This window comes from Aptenodytes patagonicus, chromosome 2 (genome assembly GCF_965638725.1).
Source record: "Aptenodytes patagonicus chromosome 2, bAptPat1.pri.cur, whole genome shotgun sequence".
Classification (NCBI taxonomy): Eukaryota; Metazoa; Chordata; class Aves; order Sphenisciformes; family Spheniscidae; genus Aptenodytes; species Aptenodytes patagonicus.
Window position 1 is genome coordinate 120350174 of NC_134950.1, and position 13419 is coordinate 120363592.

At 40.2% G+C, this 13419-nt stretch overlaps 1 protein-coding gene across 5 annotated transcripts in view; it reads left to right on the forward strand.

The window, feature by feature from the left end:
* UBP1 (upstream binding protein 1) overlaps positions 1-13419 on the forward strand; it is a 61546-nt gene that overhangs the window by 20996 nt on the left and 27131 nt on the right. For all 5 annotated transcript variants that reach the window (XM_076330968.1, XM_076330969.1, XM_076330971.1 and 2 more), the window contains one exon: positions 7984-8135. In XM_076330968.1, the coding sequence (XP_076187083.1) occupies positions 7984-8135 (152 nt within the window). The remainder of the gene's footprint in view (positions 1-7983; positions 8136-13419) is intronic.

Genomic DNA, 13419 nt, shown 5'->3' on the forward strand with positions numbered 1-13419 from the left:
CATCTACACGTCTTTTAAACACCTCCAGGGATGGGGACTCAACCACTTCCCTGGGCAGCCTGTTCCAATGTTTAACCACTCTTTCAGTCAAGAAATTTTTCCTCACGTCCAATCTAAACCTCCCCTGGCGCAACTTGAGGCCATTTCCTCTTGTCCTAGCGCTTGTTACTTGGGAGAAGAGATCCACACCCACCTCGCTACAACCTCCTTTCAGGTGGTTGTAGAGAGCGATGAGGTCTCCCCTGAGCCTCCTTTTCTCCAGGCTAAACAACCCCAGTTCCCTCAGCCGCTCCTCATAAGACTTGTTCTCCAGACCCTTCACCAGCTTCGTTGCCCTTCTCTGGACGTGCTCCAGCACCTCGACGTCCTCCTTGTAGTGAGTGGCCCAAAACTGAACACAGTATTTGAGGTGCCGCCTCACCAGTGCCGAGCACAGGGGATTCACATGGTTTTAAATAGTTCTCAAAATTTCCTTAAAATCTTGAAACCCAGTTTTTCTGATTGCTGTTCTAATGTCTTCTCATGCAATAAGAAACTGCCTATAAACACAAAATTCAATTCAATTGATAATAATTATTATCAGATGTGTCAAATAGCCCCTGCCAGAAACCTATATAAAAACATGGTACCTTTAGTGATAGTGAGTTTTGAGTATTGCTGTTGACTTCAGTTGGTAATGACACCATTCATAGTGATTTCTTACAAATCCATCATAATATCCATCATAACACAGCAAGAATTTTATAATTTTGGGGACCACTGATAGTTGCTACGAACTGTTAAAAAATGGGGGCTATTTCATTGAAAAGATAAGTTTCAGGAACTGCCTGCTATTTCTCTAGCAGAACTCCATTTTTCGTGTAATGAATTATTTGATTAATGAATTGATTTAAATTAAGTTAAATGAGCATTAATATAAGGACAAGTACCTTAATGACTGAATTTTTATGTGTAATTTGGAAGCTTAGTGTATGGATTTATTTAAATGCTTGCAATTCCAATGGTATTTGTAGTGCTAAAATTGAAGCCTGTCATTGGGGAACTTGATGATTATTTCAGGAGTAGCTATTTTGCTGCATATTTCTAGATTAAAACCTGAAGTTTATTAAACTAAATTGAAAAAGATGACTCTTGGCTCTGAAATGGGAAAGTCTATACAAAAGACTGTATGAAAATACATCCAGACAATCCTCCATTTTGGAGAATCAAGTCAGTTCGACTCTGCTGCATATCCCAAACACTTGGAGTGTCTTTGGAGAATGGAGTTGGCTGCTGCCTTGGTTGAAAAGAACAGAAACCTACTGCGGTCAGTCTTGTTTCTTTACTGTGCTGTGGAGAGCCTTGGATAGTGAGGGAACTTTGTGTATCAACTCTCCTCCAAAGTTTAGGCTAAAGTAACATTGAGGTGGTCTGTTAGGATTTGGGGGACCACTGTCTTACAACTTATAGCTTTGTTTTCAGGTGGAGAAGAGAGGGAGGGTGTTGTCTTCTAACAACTTTCTGGTCCCTGACATCCTTTTTTTGGCTTCTGATGAACATGATTGGGTCATGACAGTTAAGACAGTAACTTTATAGTCGCTGTGCAAAAATGAAAAAATGGAGTTATCTCATTCAGGCCCTGTTTTCCTTGTGGCTACTGTTACTTTCTGACAGGCAAAATGACTGTTTATGCTTCCCCTAATGCCTCCCGCTCTTTTGAGACTTTGCTACTGGTTATGTTGGGTTTTTTTAAGAGGAGTGCTTACTTAAAGTATCCTGAATTTTTTTCTTTTTTAAGATGTATACAGTATTTTCTGCAGAATACATTAAAAAGCTTCTGTTGCAGTAGTCTTATATTTTTATGTATTGCACTGTAGAAAAAATAATTTTCACTGACCGCTAGATTCTGTAAAATAAAATTTTATGTACCGATTAGAATTGGAGCTTGATTCTTTGTGCAGGCACACAAATGTGTAAGTACCTGTCAGGAAATAGACATTTGAGGGAAAAGAAAATCCACAAACCTAAACCTCCTCTCTTTGTTACCACAGATAAAACATGTTGAAAGATAAACCTCATGTTCTAGGTCACTGACATTGGTTTTGGGTTGTTTTTTTTTTTTTCTTCTTCCCAGTTGAATGTGTGAATACATTTCAGAAGTTCAAGGAGACCAGTTTAATTCTTAAGGAAAAGACTCTTCAGGTTGCATAACTATCTTCTCTGTTCCCCTGTCACCTCTCATGGTGGATGGACACGTGGGATTGAGAGCAGGACAGCAAGTTTACCCTCATTTACGCTTTATGCATTACTCCCCCTTAGGAGCAATCTGTACTATAGCTGCTGCAAATTAGAGCAGCTGCCTGACCTCCCTGTGTCAGAGGAGAGGATGGAGGACGGGGGATTTGTAATTGTGAACAAATACTATTCTTACAGCTTTTCCTTGGTACCTTCAAGAGCTTAGGAAGATACAGGTTTTGGTGGTGGGATTTTTGTTCTTTCTTTGATTGGTTGTTTTTTGCGTTTTGTGCCAGGCTTCCCATAAGTTGAGGCCTTTAACCAACTGAGTTTCCGTATGATGGGTTGTAGGATTCCCAGGAACAGCATTACGTTTGCACCTGTTTTCTCATTCATGTTGCACTTCTTGACAACTGCTTCAGAGAAAGTTGTTTCCCAGTGGCTTCTTCCAGGGGTCTCATCTCACATCAGATTTGCTTTTGTGGACAAAGGGAAAGTGTTAGGAAGGATCAGCTCTCCCATTCCCTTACATTTTCCTGTGGCTTGTTCAGACCTCTTAACAGTGCAGAGCTTGGCTTTGAGATCATAACTCTTAATTGAAATACTGCTTGAGAAACATTTTTCTCAAGGTATTTGTCCTTGTAAACCATGCTTTAAAGTTTCAAAAGACCTGCATGTTCTCGGATGCTTTACTACTCACACCCACAAGTATACAATCCAGAAGACAGATAAGGCAGATGATTGATGGAATGTCACTTTGAATTTTGATGACATACTAGTTCCTGTTCTTGGAAGGACAGGAGGTTCTTCATTTATTTTGTGACCCTATTATTATTAGGCAGTTTTTTTTTTTTTATAAATGCTTCAGAAAAAGAGGCTTTTAAATGTGGAAGGAAGGTGATTTTGTGGCTAACAAACACATTTGACAAGCACGGGAGAAGGATAACTTACATTTTTCTTGGTCTTTTTGTACTAAGCTCATGTAGGCTACATAACATAGGATAGCTTATCACACGTGATCCATCCTACTGGATGCTTTGGTTCAAGTGTTAACATGCACCTTGCTTCCTCTTCTAAGCCTTCCTACTTTTGTATGGTATGGTGCATATGTATGGTTATTTCACATACATTTACGCACTTCTTCTGTAGGATAGCTAGCTAAGATTGGGTGTTGGAGAAGTGCTTACTGTCTGCTTTTGGTGTGTAATGAAGGCTGGTTTTGTTTTTCTGGGAAAATTTTCTCCTTCTACAAAGAAAGAATGCTTTCAGTTGAATGCTTTAGATAACAAACTGTGGGGGACCGAGAGAAGACTTTTCTTACTGGAGCTAATAGTTTCAAAAATTTGGTCTCAGAGTTTCTTCCATCAGGAGAGTAAACCTTGATAGATCTACTTTTTCAAATGATATCAAGAAGTCTAACAAAAGATGCTACTTCTCCTTCAAAATATTGCTATTTGTTTATATCTTAGCTTGTTTGTAATAGTCCAGAGTTCACTTAGATGAGGCAAGTGAGTAAATTAGTCCTTTACTTCACAAGATCAAAAGTTATCAGTGGCAGAAAAAGAACAGAATTGGTCTCTTAAAGCTCTTTTCTCCTGTAGCCTGAAATAATTTCAACAGTAGCTATTTTGGAAAACTTATTTTTCTTCCATCTGGGCAATTCTGTCAGTAGGTGCTTCAGTTTAGGTAAGACGTACTTTGCCATGTTAAATAACCTGAGCAAAGTTGGCAGTAAAAGTGCCTGTCGCTGATATGCATTGGGCCAGCACAAATCAAATTTCACCAGGTGAGTAGGAAAATGAGTAAAGGATGCTGAAGTATACATAAACATGGAGGCTGCCAGTGATTTACTGGGGGGCAGGTAATTTGCGCTGCTAGGCCTTTGGCTCATTATAAATGCAGAAATTGTATCTGGGGTCCGAGGAAGAAAAGCGAGAACTGAGAAGGCTGACCTGCTCTCCTGGGGTTTTTTTGGTGGGTCTTACAATAGAATCAGTATAAAATTAGAGGTGGTAAAAAGACCACCATCATTTAGGATCTCTGTAGTTTTTAGCAATGTGATCTACATAACAGCATATATTATATGCAGTTTATCACTTACGAGATATTCTTCTTCAGTGTAAGTAAAGAGGACTATTAAAAATACTAAATTTCTGTTTCCTGTTGGTTTCCTACTCTGAATTGTGAGTACACCTGGCATCTTTTCTTCAGCCGTGCTGCGTGAGCAATGAATTTTATTTTGTGGAAAATGCTTGTCACTGTGAAATTTAGATGGTCCCTATTTGAACTAATGTAAGGATAAACAACAGGGGAGTTTGGCCTCAGAGGAATGCTCTTTGTATTCTTGTGTTTCTCAAAGCTGCATGTTCTTAATGATTTCCTAGGTAAACATAGACATTAGCAATTTCTTCCCTGATTCCTATATCCCTGTTACTGCCAGTCATGAGGAGGGAAATGGAGTTAATTCATTACGCCTGCCCTCAAGTTATGTTTGGTAGGATGGGGGTTTCTCTACAGTAAGATTTTTATCACCTGCTTTTACCACCCTCAGTTGTGTAGCTGTGTGTTGGGCTGTCCTATGAACTGATAGAGATCCCAACATAGCCCAGAAAAATATTGTACAGAGGGGAAGGGTGGGGAGGGAGCAGCTCATGTGGCAGAAATTCTTTATGCGGGTACTGCCCGGAAGACCTTTTGTGTTGCTGAACCGTAGGCTCACGGGTATCAAATAAAACTGGTCATCCTCTGTTGCTGTACAACGGTGACTGAAGGATAGACCAGTCGCTTCATAGCAGCTTCCTTGTTGAAAGTCAGAAAAGATACATCACTTCAAGAGGAGTTAATAGTTGCTTCTAAATCAGTTAACATTTCTTTATCACTGACACTTTAAAATCTTAATTTGAAATACTTTATTCATACCTTATTGACTCTTTTTAACTGCCTGCAGCTTTTATCTGGTTTTAGGTGGGAACAAATGTATGTTTAAATGTGAAAACACTGATATTTCATTCTTTGAGTGAACAAATCAAAATGTTACTTAAATGGTATTTATTTAAAGATGGTCTAGGAAGGAGTTTTAAATTGCATGGGCTTCTCTTTTCCTTTGGAATGTACTAGTACCCAGAAAACTTTCTTTTATAAGAAAAATGCATGTTTTTATCTGGGAAAATGAAGATTCTTACATTTGCCTCGTGCCATTTGCTGGAGCGTTTTTTTGGAATGGTGGCATTTAAGAATGCACATTATGCTCTCTTTACAACTAAATTGTAGGGTTGAGGAGTTGGATGCGTCCTTTTTTTTTTTTTTTTCCCCTTCCACAGTGGCAGTTAGTCATTACCACTTTGTAAGTATTAGCAAAAGCAGGTTTAAAGCTGGCTAAATTTGTCTTCCATTTGTATTTGTTGGCTTCCAGTGCCTTGTCTGTTAATTTAACTAGTTCATTAACCACAGCACACATTCTTAAGCCAGAGCAGATGCATTTTTATCTTTAAATTGTGGGTGGAAAATGAAGGCTTGAAAGATATTTTTCATAAATACACAAAGGACTTCTCTCTTTAATTTTGCGTGTTATGTAAAAGCAAGCGCTGTGGAAGTTTGTCGAATTACAGGTTACTTATTTGGTGAGATATTTTGCATGCCGCCTTTGTTGCACTTCGACTCTTATGTGTGTATTTTAAACATTGTTATCGTTTCCATGTTCTTTCCCTCTTAAAGTTCCTCTTCATAAAAACACTAACTGGTGGTTTATGTGCCAAAGTGTGTGATGAGCATGGGTTCCATGGGTTCCTAGTGTAGAAGTCCTGTCTTGGGATGATGCTTCTCTGCTTGTCACAGTGCTCCCTCTTGTGTTGGGCTGCCCTCTGCTCATGCTGCCTTTTTGACTGCCATCAAGGCATGAAGCATCTAGTTGTTTCTTCTGAGTCATCCTCAAGTAGCAGTCCACCAATCTATGAAATTTTCTGTCCTACCTCTGGATATGATGCTCCTTTTGTCTATGTAAGTCAACTGTTTTAAGAGTGTCCACTTCTCCTAAGTGGATATTTCACATTATCTTCCTTTGTAACTAGTTAAAGAATACAGCCTCCTGCGCTCCGATTTGGGGACCTGGCATCAGAAGTAGCTAAGGTATGATTCAGCAGGCTTCTGCTGCTTTTTTGGACAGTATCCGGCCTACTTCTGCTTTCATGCCTGTTTGTAGCATCTCCTGTGGTTTCTTCCTAGTGGAAAGGAACCTGTACGGGTGTCTTTTTTTGGTCTTTTTTAATTCTAGTTGTTATTTTTGGGAGAGACTGTACAGTCTCTACAAGGTAATGACAAACTACTTACTTTTTCACTGTTCATAAGTATTTCCTCTTTCAGGTCAATATAGCTTCTTCCAGGTAGCCAGGGAAGTGGAATATGATGTGGCTGGCCTTTAACTTAGTGTATGTGGCACATGCTCTGAAAGAAAAGTTGGGGTGCCCCAGCTGCGATCCCCAAACCTAATACTTACATAGACCAAGTCTATACTATAACCTTCTGTGACACAAAAATATTGGCTGTAATTTCACTTTTTAAATTGATAATGATACTGATACTTTTTGATTCTCCAGATATGAGCTGGAATTCAAGAGGAATTACAGACTTCTCTTTAAATAAAGCAGGCTCTCACAGAAATGAGGAACAGCAAAAAATAATTTTACTTCAAAAATTTTAGTGTACAAAGTGTAAATAATAGTGCAATATAGATAAGACATAATTCGTTTACAAAATATATTAAATCTATGATTGTGATCAATGCAAGAGAAATAAAAGATACATGTAGATTAAAAATGTAATCAACAGGTGAGGTGGTGTGAGAAATCTTACTTCAGTTTAGAAACTAATTTTCAAGGAAAGTTTCATGGATCTGCAGATAAGAATTTCATCATGAACAAAAATACGGTGCTAGAAAAAACACTATCTTTGAACAGAACTCACTAATCTCTTTGAAGTTTTATTTATGAAGGATTACTGTATACAAGGAGAACGAATATATTGCTAATACAGAATATTTAATTCTGTAGAAAGCAGGTGATGTGTTTGCTGGTTGTGGTGAAGCTGTCTCTCTTACCACTACCTGCGGACAGCATGGATTGCTCTTTACTCTTCAGAAACTTTGCAGTTCCAAAGTTTTTCTGGTGGTCTTAAATGTCTGTAAGTGAAGTGAATCTTGGCATATACTTTCTATAACTTACATTTTGTGAATCTGCTGCTTATCGTTTTTGTGCTGTTCAGTGTGCTAAGCCTAAAACAAGTTAAGATTGAAAAATCTTTAATGTCAACAGAATTAATAGGTTAGATATGATTGTACTAAATGGGGAGAAAGATTTTTTGCAGTGTAAGTAACTTACTTTGGGGAATACATTATTTCGAAGAAGAAAGCAAATGCATTGCTCTCATCTGCATGTGTATTAGGCAAGCTTGCCTATGTTGACAGGTGAATAGTTAAGAGTAAACTGATTTTTTTTCAGTGGAGACAAGAACTGAAGATTAAATTTTTAGAGGATCAGCACAACTTTATTTGTTGTCTGCTTAGGTTCCAGAGTATTGTTTATGTATCCTAGCCTAAAATTTTTGTGGAAAATGTTTTGGATGTTGCTCACATTGGTTTCACTAATAAACTCAGCGTAACACAATTCTATATGTATTCCACTGTGGTTTTTTAAGTTGCAGATAATTTTTTTTTCCTTTAACTTCAGACAAAACAGGGCCAACAGTCTCACAAAGCTGTTTGTTTGTTCTTTTCAGTGATGTTTTGGCACTGCCTATTTTCAAACAGGAAGATTCCAGCCTTCCACAAGAAAATGAGACCAAACATCCACCCTTCCAGTATGTTATGTGTGCTGCAACATCTCCAGCAGTAAAATTATATGATGAAACTCTTACATACTTGAATCAAGGTTGGTATACGTATGTTGCAGGCATAACTGTAGTGAATGCAGCTTGTGGTGCAAGTCTAAAACTGGAATTGTATTTCATGTTTTGATACGTGTGGGTACATCCAAAATAAATGCATGTCAAAAATGAGGTTGGATACCTTACTAATGGTCTTGTTTTGTCCAGCTTGCAGACTCATAGCTATAGTCTGTCATTACTTCCCCTTTAGAGTCGGGGGGGGGGGGGGGGGGGGGGGGGGTTGTTTTTTTCCATTTTCTTTTTTTTTTTTCTTCCCCTGCTCTGTGTTATCCCTCTCCGTCCCCCACCTCCCCCAGTAAAATCAAGCCAACAGAGCTTTTAGGAGACAAACTTGAGGTAGTAATAGCTTAAAATACAAGACTAATTTTGCATTCCTGTTTAAACTTTCTTGATAATAGCAAGTTAATTGGATGATATTTGCATAAGGTACACACAAACACCCCCAGAAAGTCATAATAAATGTTAAAATGTCAATCCCTAAACTGTTGTACAACAGAGGACGCTGTAATTGTTCTCAAATTAGCTATGCATATCTGCCCAGAACAGTATTATGTTTGAAACATAAACACAAGTGCAGCTACCTTTGGAGTTACCTTTGGAGTTTGTGTGTATTCGCTATTGTCTGTCTACATTTATCAGAAATTAACCAGATAAATACTTCATGTGAGCCTTGCAGTTTTTTCCTCACAGCCTGTGGTTGATTTGCATGAAAATTCAGTTTTCCTTCTACAGAGGATACTGGCTGCTGGGTAAAATAGTCTGAATGTAGTCATTGCCATGTGATAAAACCTCCCTCACCTTTGGAAATGACATTGGTGTCCTAAGTTTAGTCATCTAGTATTCTGAACTCAGATAAAACCATTTATCATTTGTTTTGGACCATATCAATGGCTTTGTACACTCCTACCCCACCGCCCTGACTCTAACGCTCTAGGATCACCGTTCCTAAATTTAGTTTTGCTTTTTTCTTTGTGGACTTCGACCCAAAATCTCTCAATAGACAGCACTGTAATTAGAAGACACGGTCCTGCAACACAGTTTGTATGAAAAATAAAAACAATTTTTAAAAAATTATGTTCACTATTTATTTTCCATATCCTACCATGTTTTGGTACAATTAATCTTCTTAGCTCATGTGCTTCTCTGAGTAGTGTACTACTTCAGTGTGCAGTTAAGAGGACACAGTTTAAAATAAGTATTGGTGAATTTTCCTTGGTCTTTGAGCTATTTAACTTACTAATTGCTTTACTAGTTTATAGATTTTGTATATTTTACGCGTGTGTTTTCTTGATAAGGTACCCTTTTTGCTCAAGCTGAAATGCTTCTACTAGTGTGAACTTCTGGTGATGCATTTCATACCTGGAAGTGTTTAACTGTGCTGGGGCCCTAAAATCTGTGAAAGCAGATTGTATCTAATTTGATACTGACATGATGACAAAGCATCATTTTCAGCTTTCCATGTGAATAAAGTTGCTAAGTGTTTCATCTTGCAGTATCCAGTCTTTCTAAATATGCTTTAAACATTACTTGACTCTTCTACTAAGGAGAATAATGGAAGTTCTTTAGGTGATTTGTAGTTTCTTACAAACATGTGATTGCATAGTTCAGCCATTTGCTTAGTCAGGTTTACTTTATTTATTATCACTTTTTGTACCCTGAGTGCTCTCTTCAGCAGAAAACGGTACCATTGCAGCAGTATGCTGGACCAGCAAGACGCTTTGCACTGTTCAAAAAACTTGGAAGTTTTATAAACTTTAAACTCCGTAGAAATACACTTTTTCTTCAGTGCCGGGATCCAGCCTCCCTGACCAAACACAAAGCCTGAAGGTCAGCTCAGTGTGCTGGGGAACCAGCACAAGGTGACAAGCTGAAGGAAGAAAGCATTTGCTATCTCGCTTTTGAGAAGAGCTTGCCATTTAAGTGACAGTGTCTGAAATGACTAAATGTTTCATCTGCCCTTGAAAATCTCTTAATATAAAGATTTCTTTTGCAAAGAAATTTTGCTATTTTTCAGTGTCCTAGGTAACTTTTCCTGGTGTTGAAAAATGAAGGCATTGGTATACCCTTTTTCTAAATAAATGTGGGAAAAAAACCAGTTGGCCAACTTCTTTTCTGTGCTAATACTTCAGACAGAAAGACAGTACCTTTGCTGCCTAGGTTAAGACTTTTTCCTAAAAGTTTCTCTTGTTAGCTGTTAGTGTATGTATATGTATATATGTAAAAAAAAAAAAAAAACTTGGGATAGTTTTGAGACATGACATCTTTCATACTGAAACCACCTTAAAATATGGATCAGTTTGCAACACTGAGTTATACTGACACATATGTTTGTGTAATGAGTTGGATTAAGTCTTCTAGAAAAAGAGTAATTTTAATCCTGGTCACTTTAGTTACCTGGTTTCTAGTTTGGCCCCATTACCAGGCAGTGTCTTGCCTTAAATCATTTTCAAGAGGATTGTGAATAGGGAGTACCATAGAGAGCAAATACCCTCTTTAATTTCATCAGCAGTTGTCTTAGTTTACTGGATTGGGAATACCAGAAGCAATGGGAACGTTTGCCCTGTCTGTTAAGCTATGGTGACATTTCATAAAGCAATACTTAAGTGAGCCCTGACTTTACCCTCTGTCAGTAAGTATTTTAATTGGAATAGCTAAGAGCGTCGTTCAAGGAGCGTCTGGATTATGCTCTTAGTCATATGATTTAGTTTTAGGTAGTCCTGTGAGGAGCAGGGAGTTGGACTCGATCCTTATGGGTCCCTTCCAACTTGAGATACCCTATGATTCTATGAGCTAATGGAATATTTAAAGTGATTAGGTTTTCAGCTGAAGCTGATTCTAGAAGTTCAAATCTTGGAGTGATGATGGTTGGTTGTTCAGGGGTTTGCAGGGTTCTTATTAACTGTAAAATCTGTTAAATGAGTCAATTGAGAATGCATATGAGAGTTGTAGGACAATGTTTTGAGTTGACTGCTCTTCAGCTAGATGTATATCGAATAGCAGAAGTGGTATGGAAGAGAATTGCTTTTTGAAGGGGAGGCATTCTTTAGGTTGGTTTACACAGTGCAGCTACGCTTGTAGTTCTGTGAATGCAAAGAACTGCTTGGGAGAGACGGGATCCATCTCAGTAAGGGGGGCAAAGGTACCTTTGCCAGCAGGATGGTTGACCTGGTAAGCGGAGCTTTGAAGTAGGAACGACAGGGGAGGGAGAGAGTTACCAGCAGCAAAGGGCCTGGAGTGATGTGCCTGTAAGGGAACACAGAATCAACAAAAGGGGGCTTAAACAGGGTCACCTCCAGCATTTGGATGTAAGCAAGGAAGTGCCTGTAAAGCACCATTACAGGGAAACCCCAAAACCCTTTCTGGGAAATCAGCATGGTGGGGTGCCTCTCTGAAGTGCACGTACGTTAATGCAAGCAGCATGGGAAGTAAACACGAGGAATTAGACATCTGTGTGCAGTTGTAGGGCTATGATCTTGCTGGGATCATGGAGACATCATGGGATGGCTCGCATAAGTGGAATGTTGCAATGGAGGGATACTGGCTCTTTAGGAAAGGCAGGGCAAGAAGATAAGGAAGGGGGAGTTGTTCTTTATGTGGGAGAACAGCTGCAATGCCTGGAGCTCTGCCTAGGGATGGATGATGAGCCAACTGAGAGCTTATGGGTAAGGATTAAAGAGCAGAACAATATGGGTGACATTGTAGTGGGTGTCTGCTATAGGCAACCTGACCAGGAAGAACAAGTAGATCAGGCCTTCTACAAAGAGCCACAAAAGTAGCCTCACGTTCACAGGCTGTGGCCCTCATAGGGGGGCTTCAGCCACCCTGATGTCTTCTGGGGGGACAACACGGCAGGGCATGAGCAATCCAGGAGCTTCCTGGAGAGCATCGATGACAGCTTCCTGACCCAAGTGATACAGGAGCCAACCAGGAGAGGTGCTCTGCTATACCTCATACAACAAGGAAGGGCTCATTGGGGATGTGAAGGTCGAAGGCAGCCTCAGCTGCTGTGACCATGAGATGGTGGAGTTCAGGATCCTGAGAGGAGGAAGCAGGGCAGAAAGCAGCATCACATCACTGGACTTCAGGAGAGCAGACTGGCCTCTTGAATGATTTTTTTGGTAGAGTCCTATGGGGTAAGGCCGTGGAGGGAAGAGGGGCCCAAGAAAGCTGGTTAATTCAATGATCACCACCTCCAACCTCAAGAGCAGTGGATCCCAGTGAGCAGGAAGTCAGACAAAAATGCCAGGAGGCCTGCATGGATGAGCAAGGAGCTCCTGGCAAAACTCAAACACAAAAAGGAGGCATACAGAAGGTGGAAGTAGGGACAGGTAACTTTGGAGAAATACAGAGACGCTGAGCATGCAGAGATGCAGTCAAGAAAGCTAAAGCCCAACGAATTGAATCTGGCAAGGAATGTCAGACAACAAGATGGGGTTCTGTAAGTCATAAGTGGCAAAAGGAAGACTATGGAAAATGTGGGGCCCCTGCTGAATGGGGTGGGGGCCCTGGTGACACAGGACATGGAAAAAGCTGAGGTACTGAATGCCTTCTTTGCCTCAGTCTTTGCCAGCAACACTGGCCTTCAGAAATCCCAGGGCCTAGAGATCAGGGGGAAAGTCTGGAGCAAGGAATATGTACCCTTAGTGGAAGAGGAGCAGGTCAGGGAATACTTAAGCAAACCAGCCATACATAAATCCATGGGCCCTGATGGGATGCACCCACGAGTGCTGAGGCAGCTGGTAGATGTCATTGTGAGGCCACTCTCGATAGTCTTTGAATGATCATGGTGACTAGGAGAGGTGCTTGAGGACTGGAGGAAAGCAAACGTTGCTCTGATCTTCAAAAAGGGCAAAAAGGGGGACACAGGAAACTACAGGCTGGTCAGCCTCACCTCCATCCCTGGGAAGGTGATGGAGTAGCTAATCCCGGGAGCCATTTCCAGGCATATGAAGGACAAGAAGGTCATCAGGAGTAGTCAGCATGGATTCACCAAGGGGAAGTCGTGCTTGACCAGCTTGATAAACTTCTATGATGAAATGGCTGGCTTGGTAGACAAGGGGAGAGCAGTGGATGTTGTCTGCAAGTCGTTGTCTTTAGTAAGGCTTTTGCTATTTTCTCCCATAAGTTCCTCATAGAGAAGCTGGTGAAGTATGGGCTGGATGAGCATCCTTGAGATACTGGAAAGCAGCCTGGACTTGGTCCTGGGCAACTGGCTCTAGGTGGCCCTGCTTGAGCAGGGGGGTTGGACAAGATGACTTCCAGAGGTCC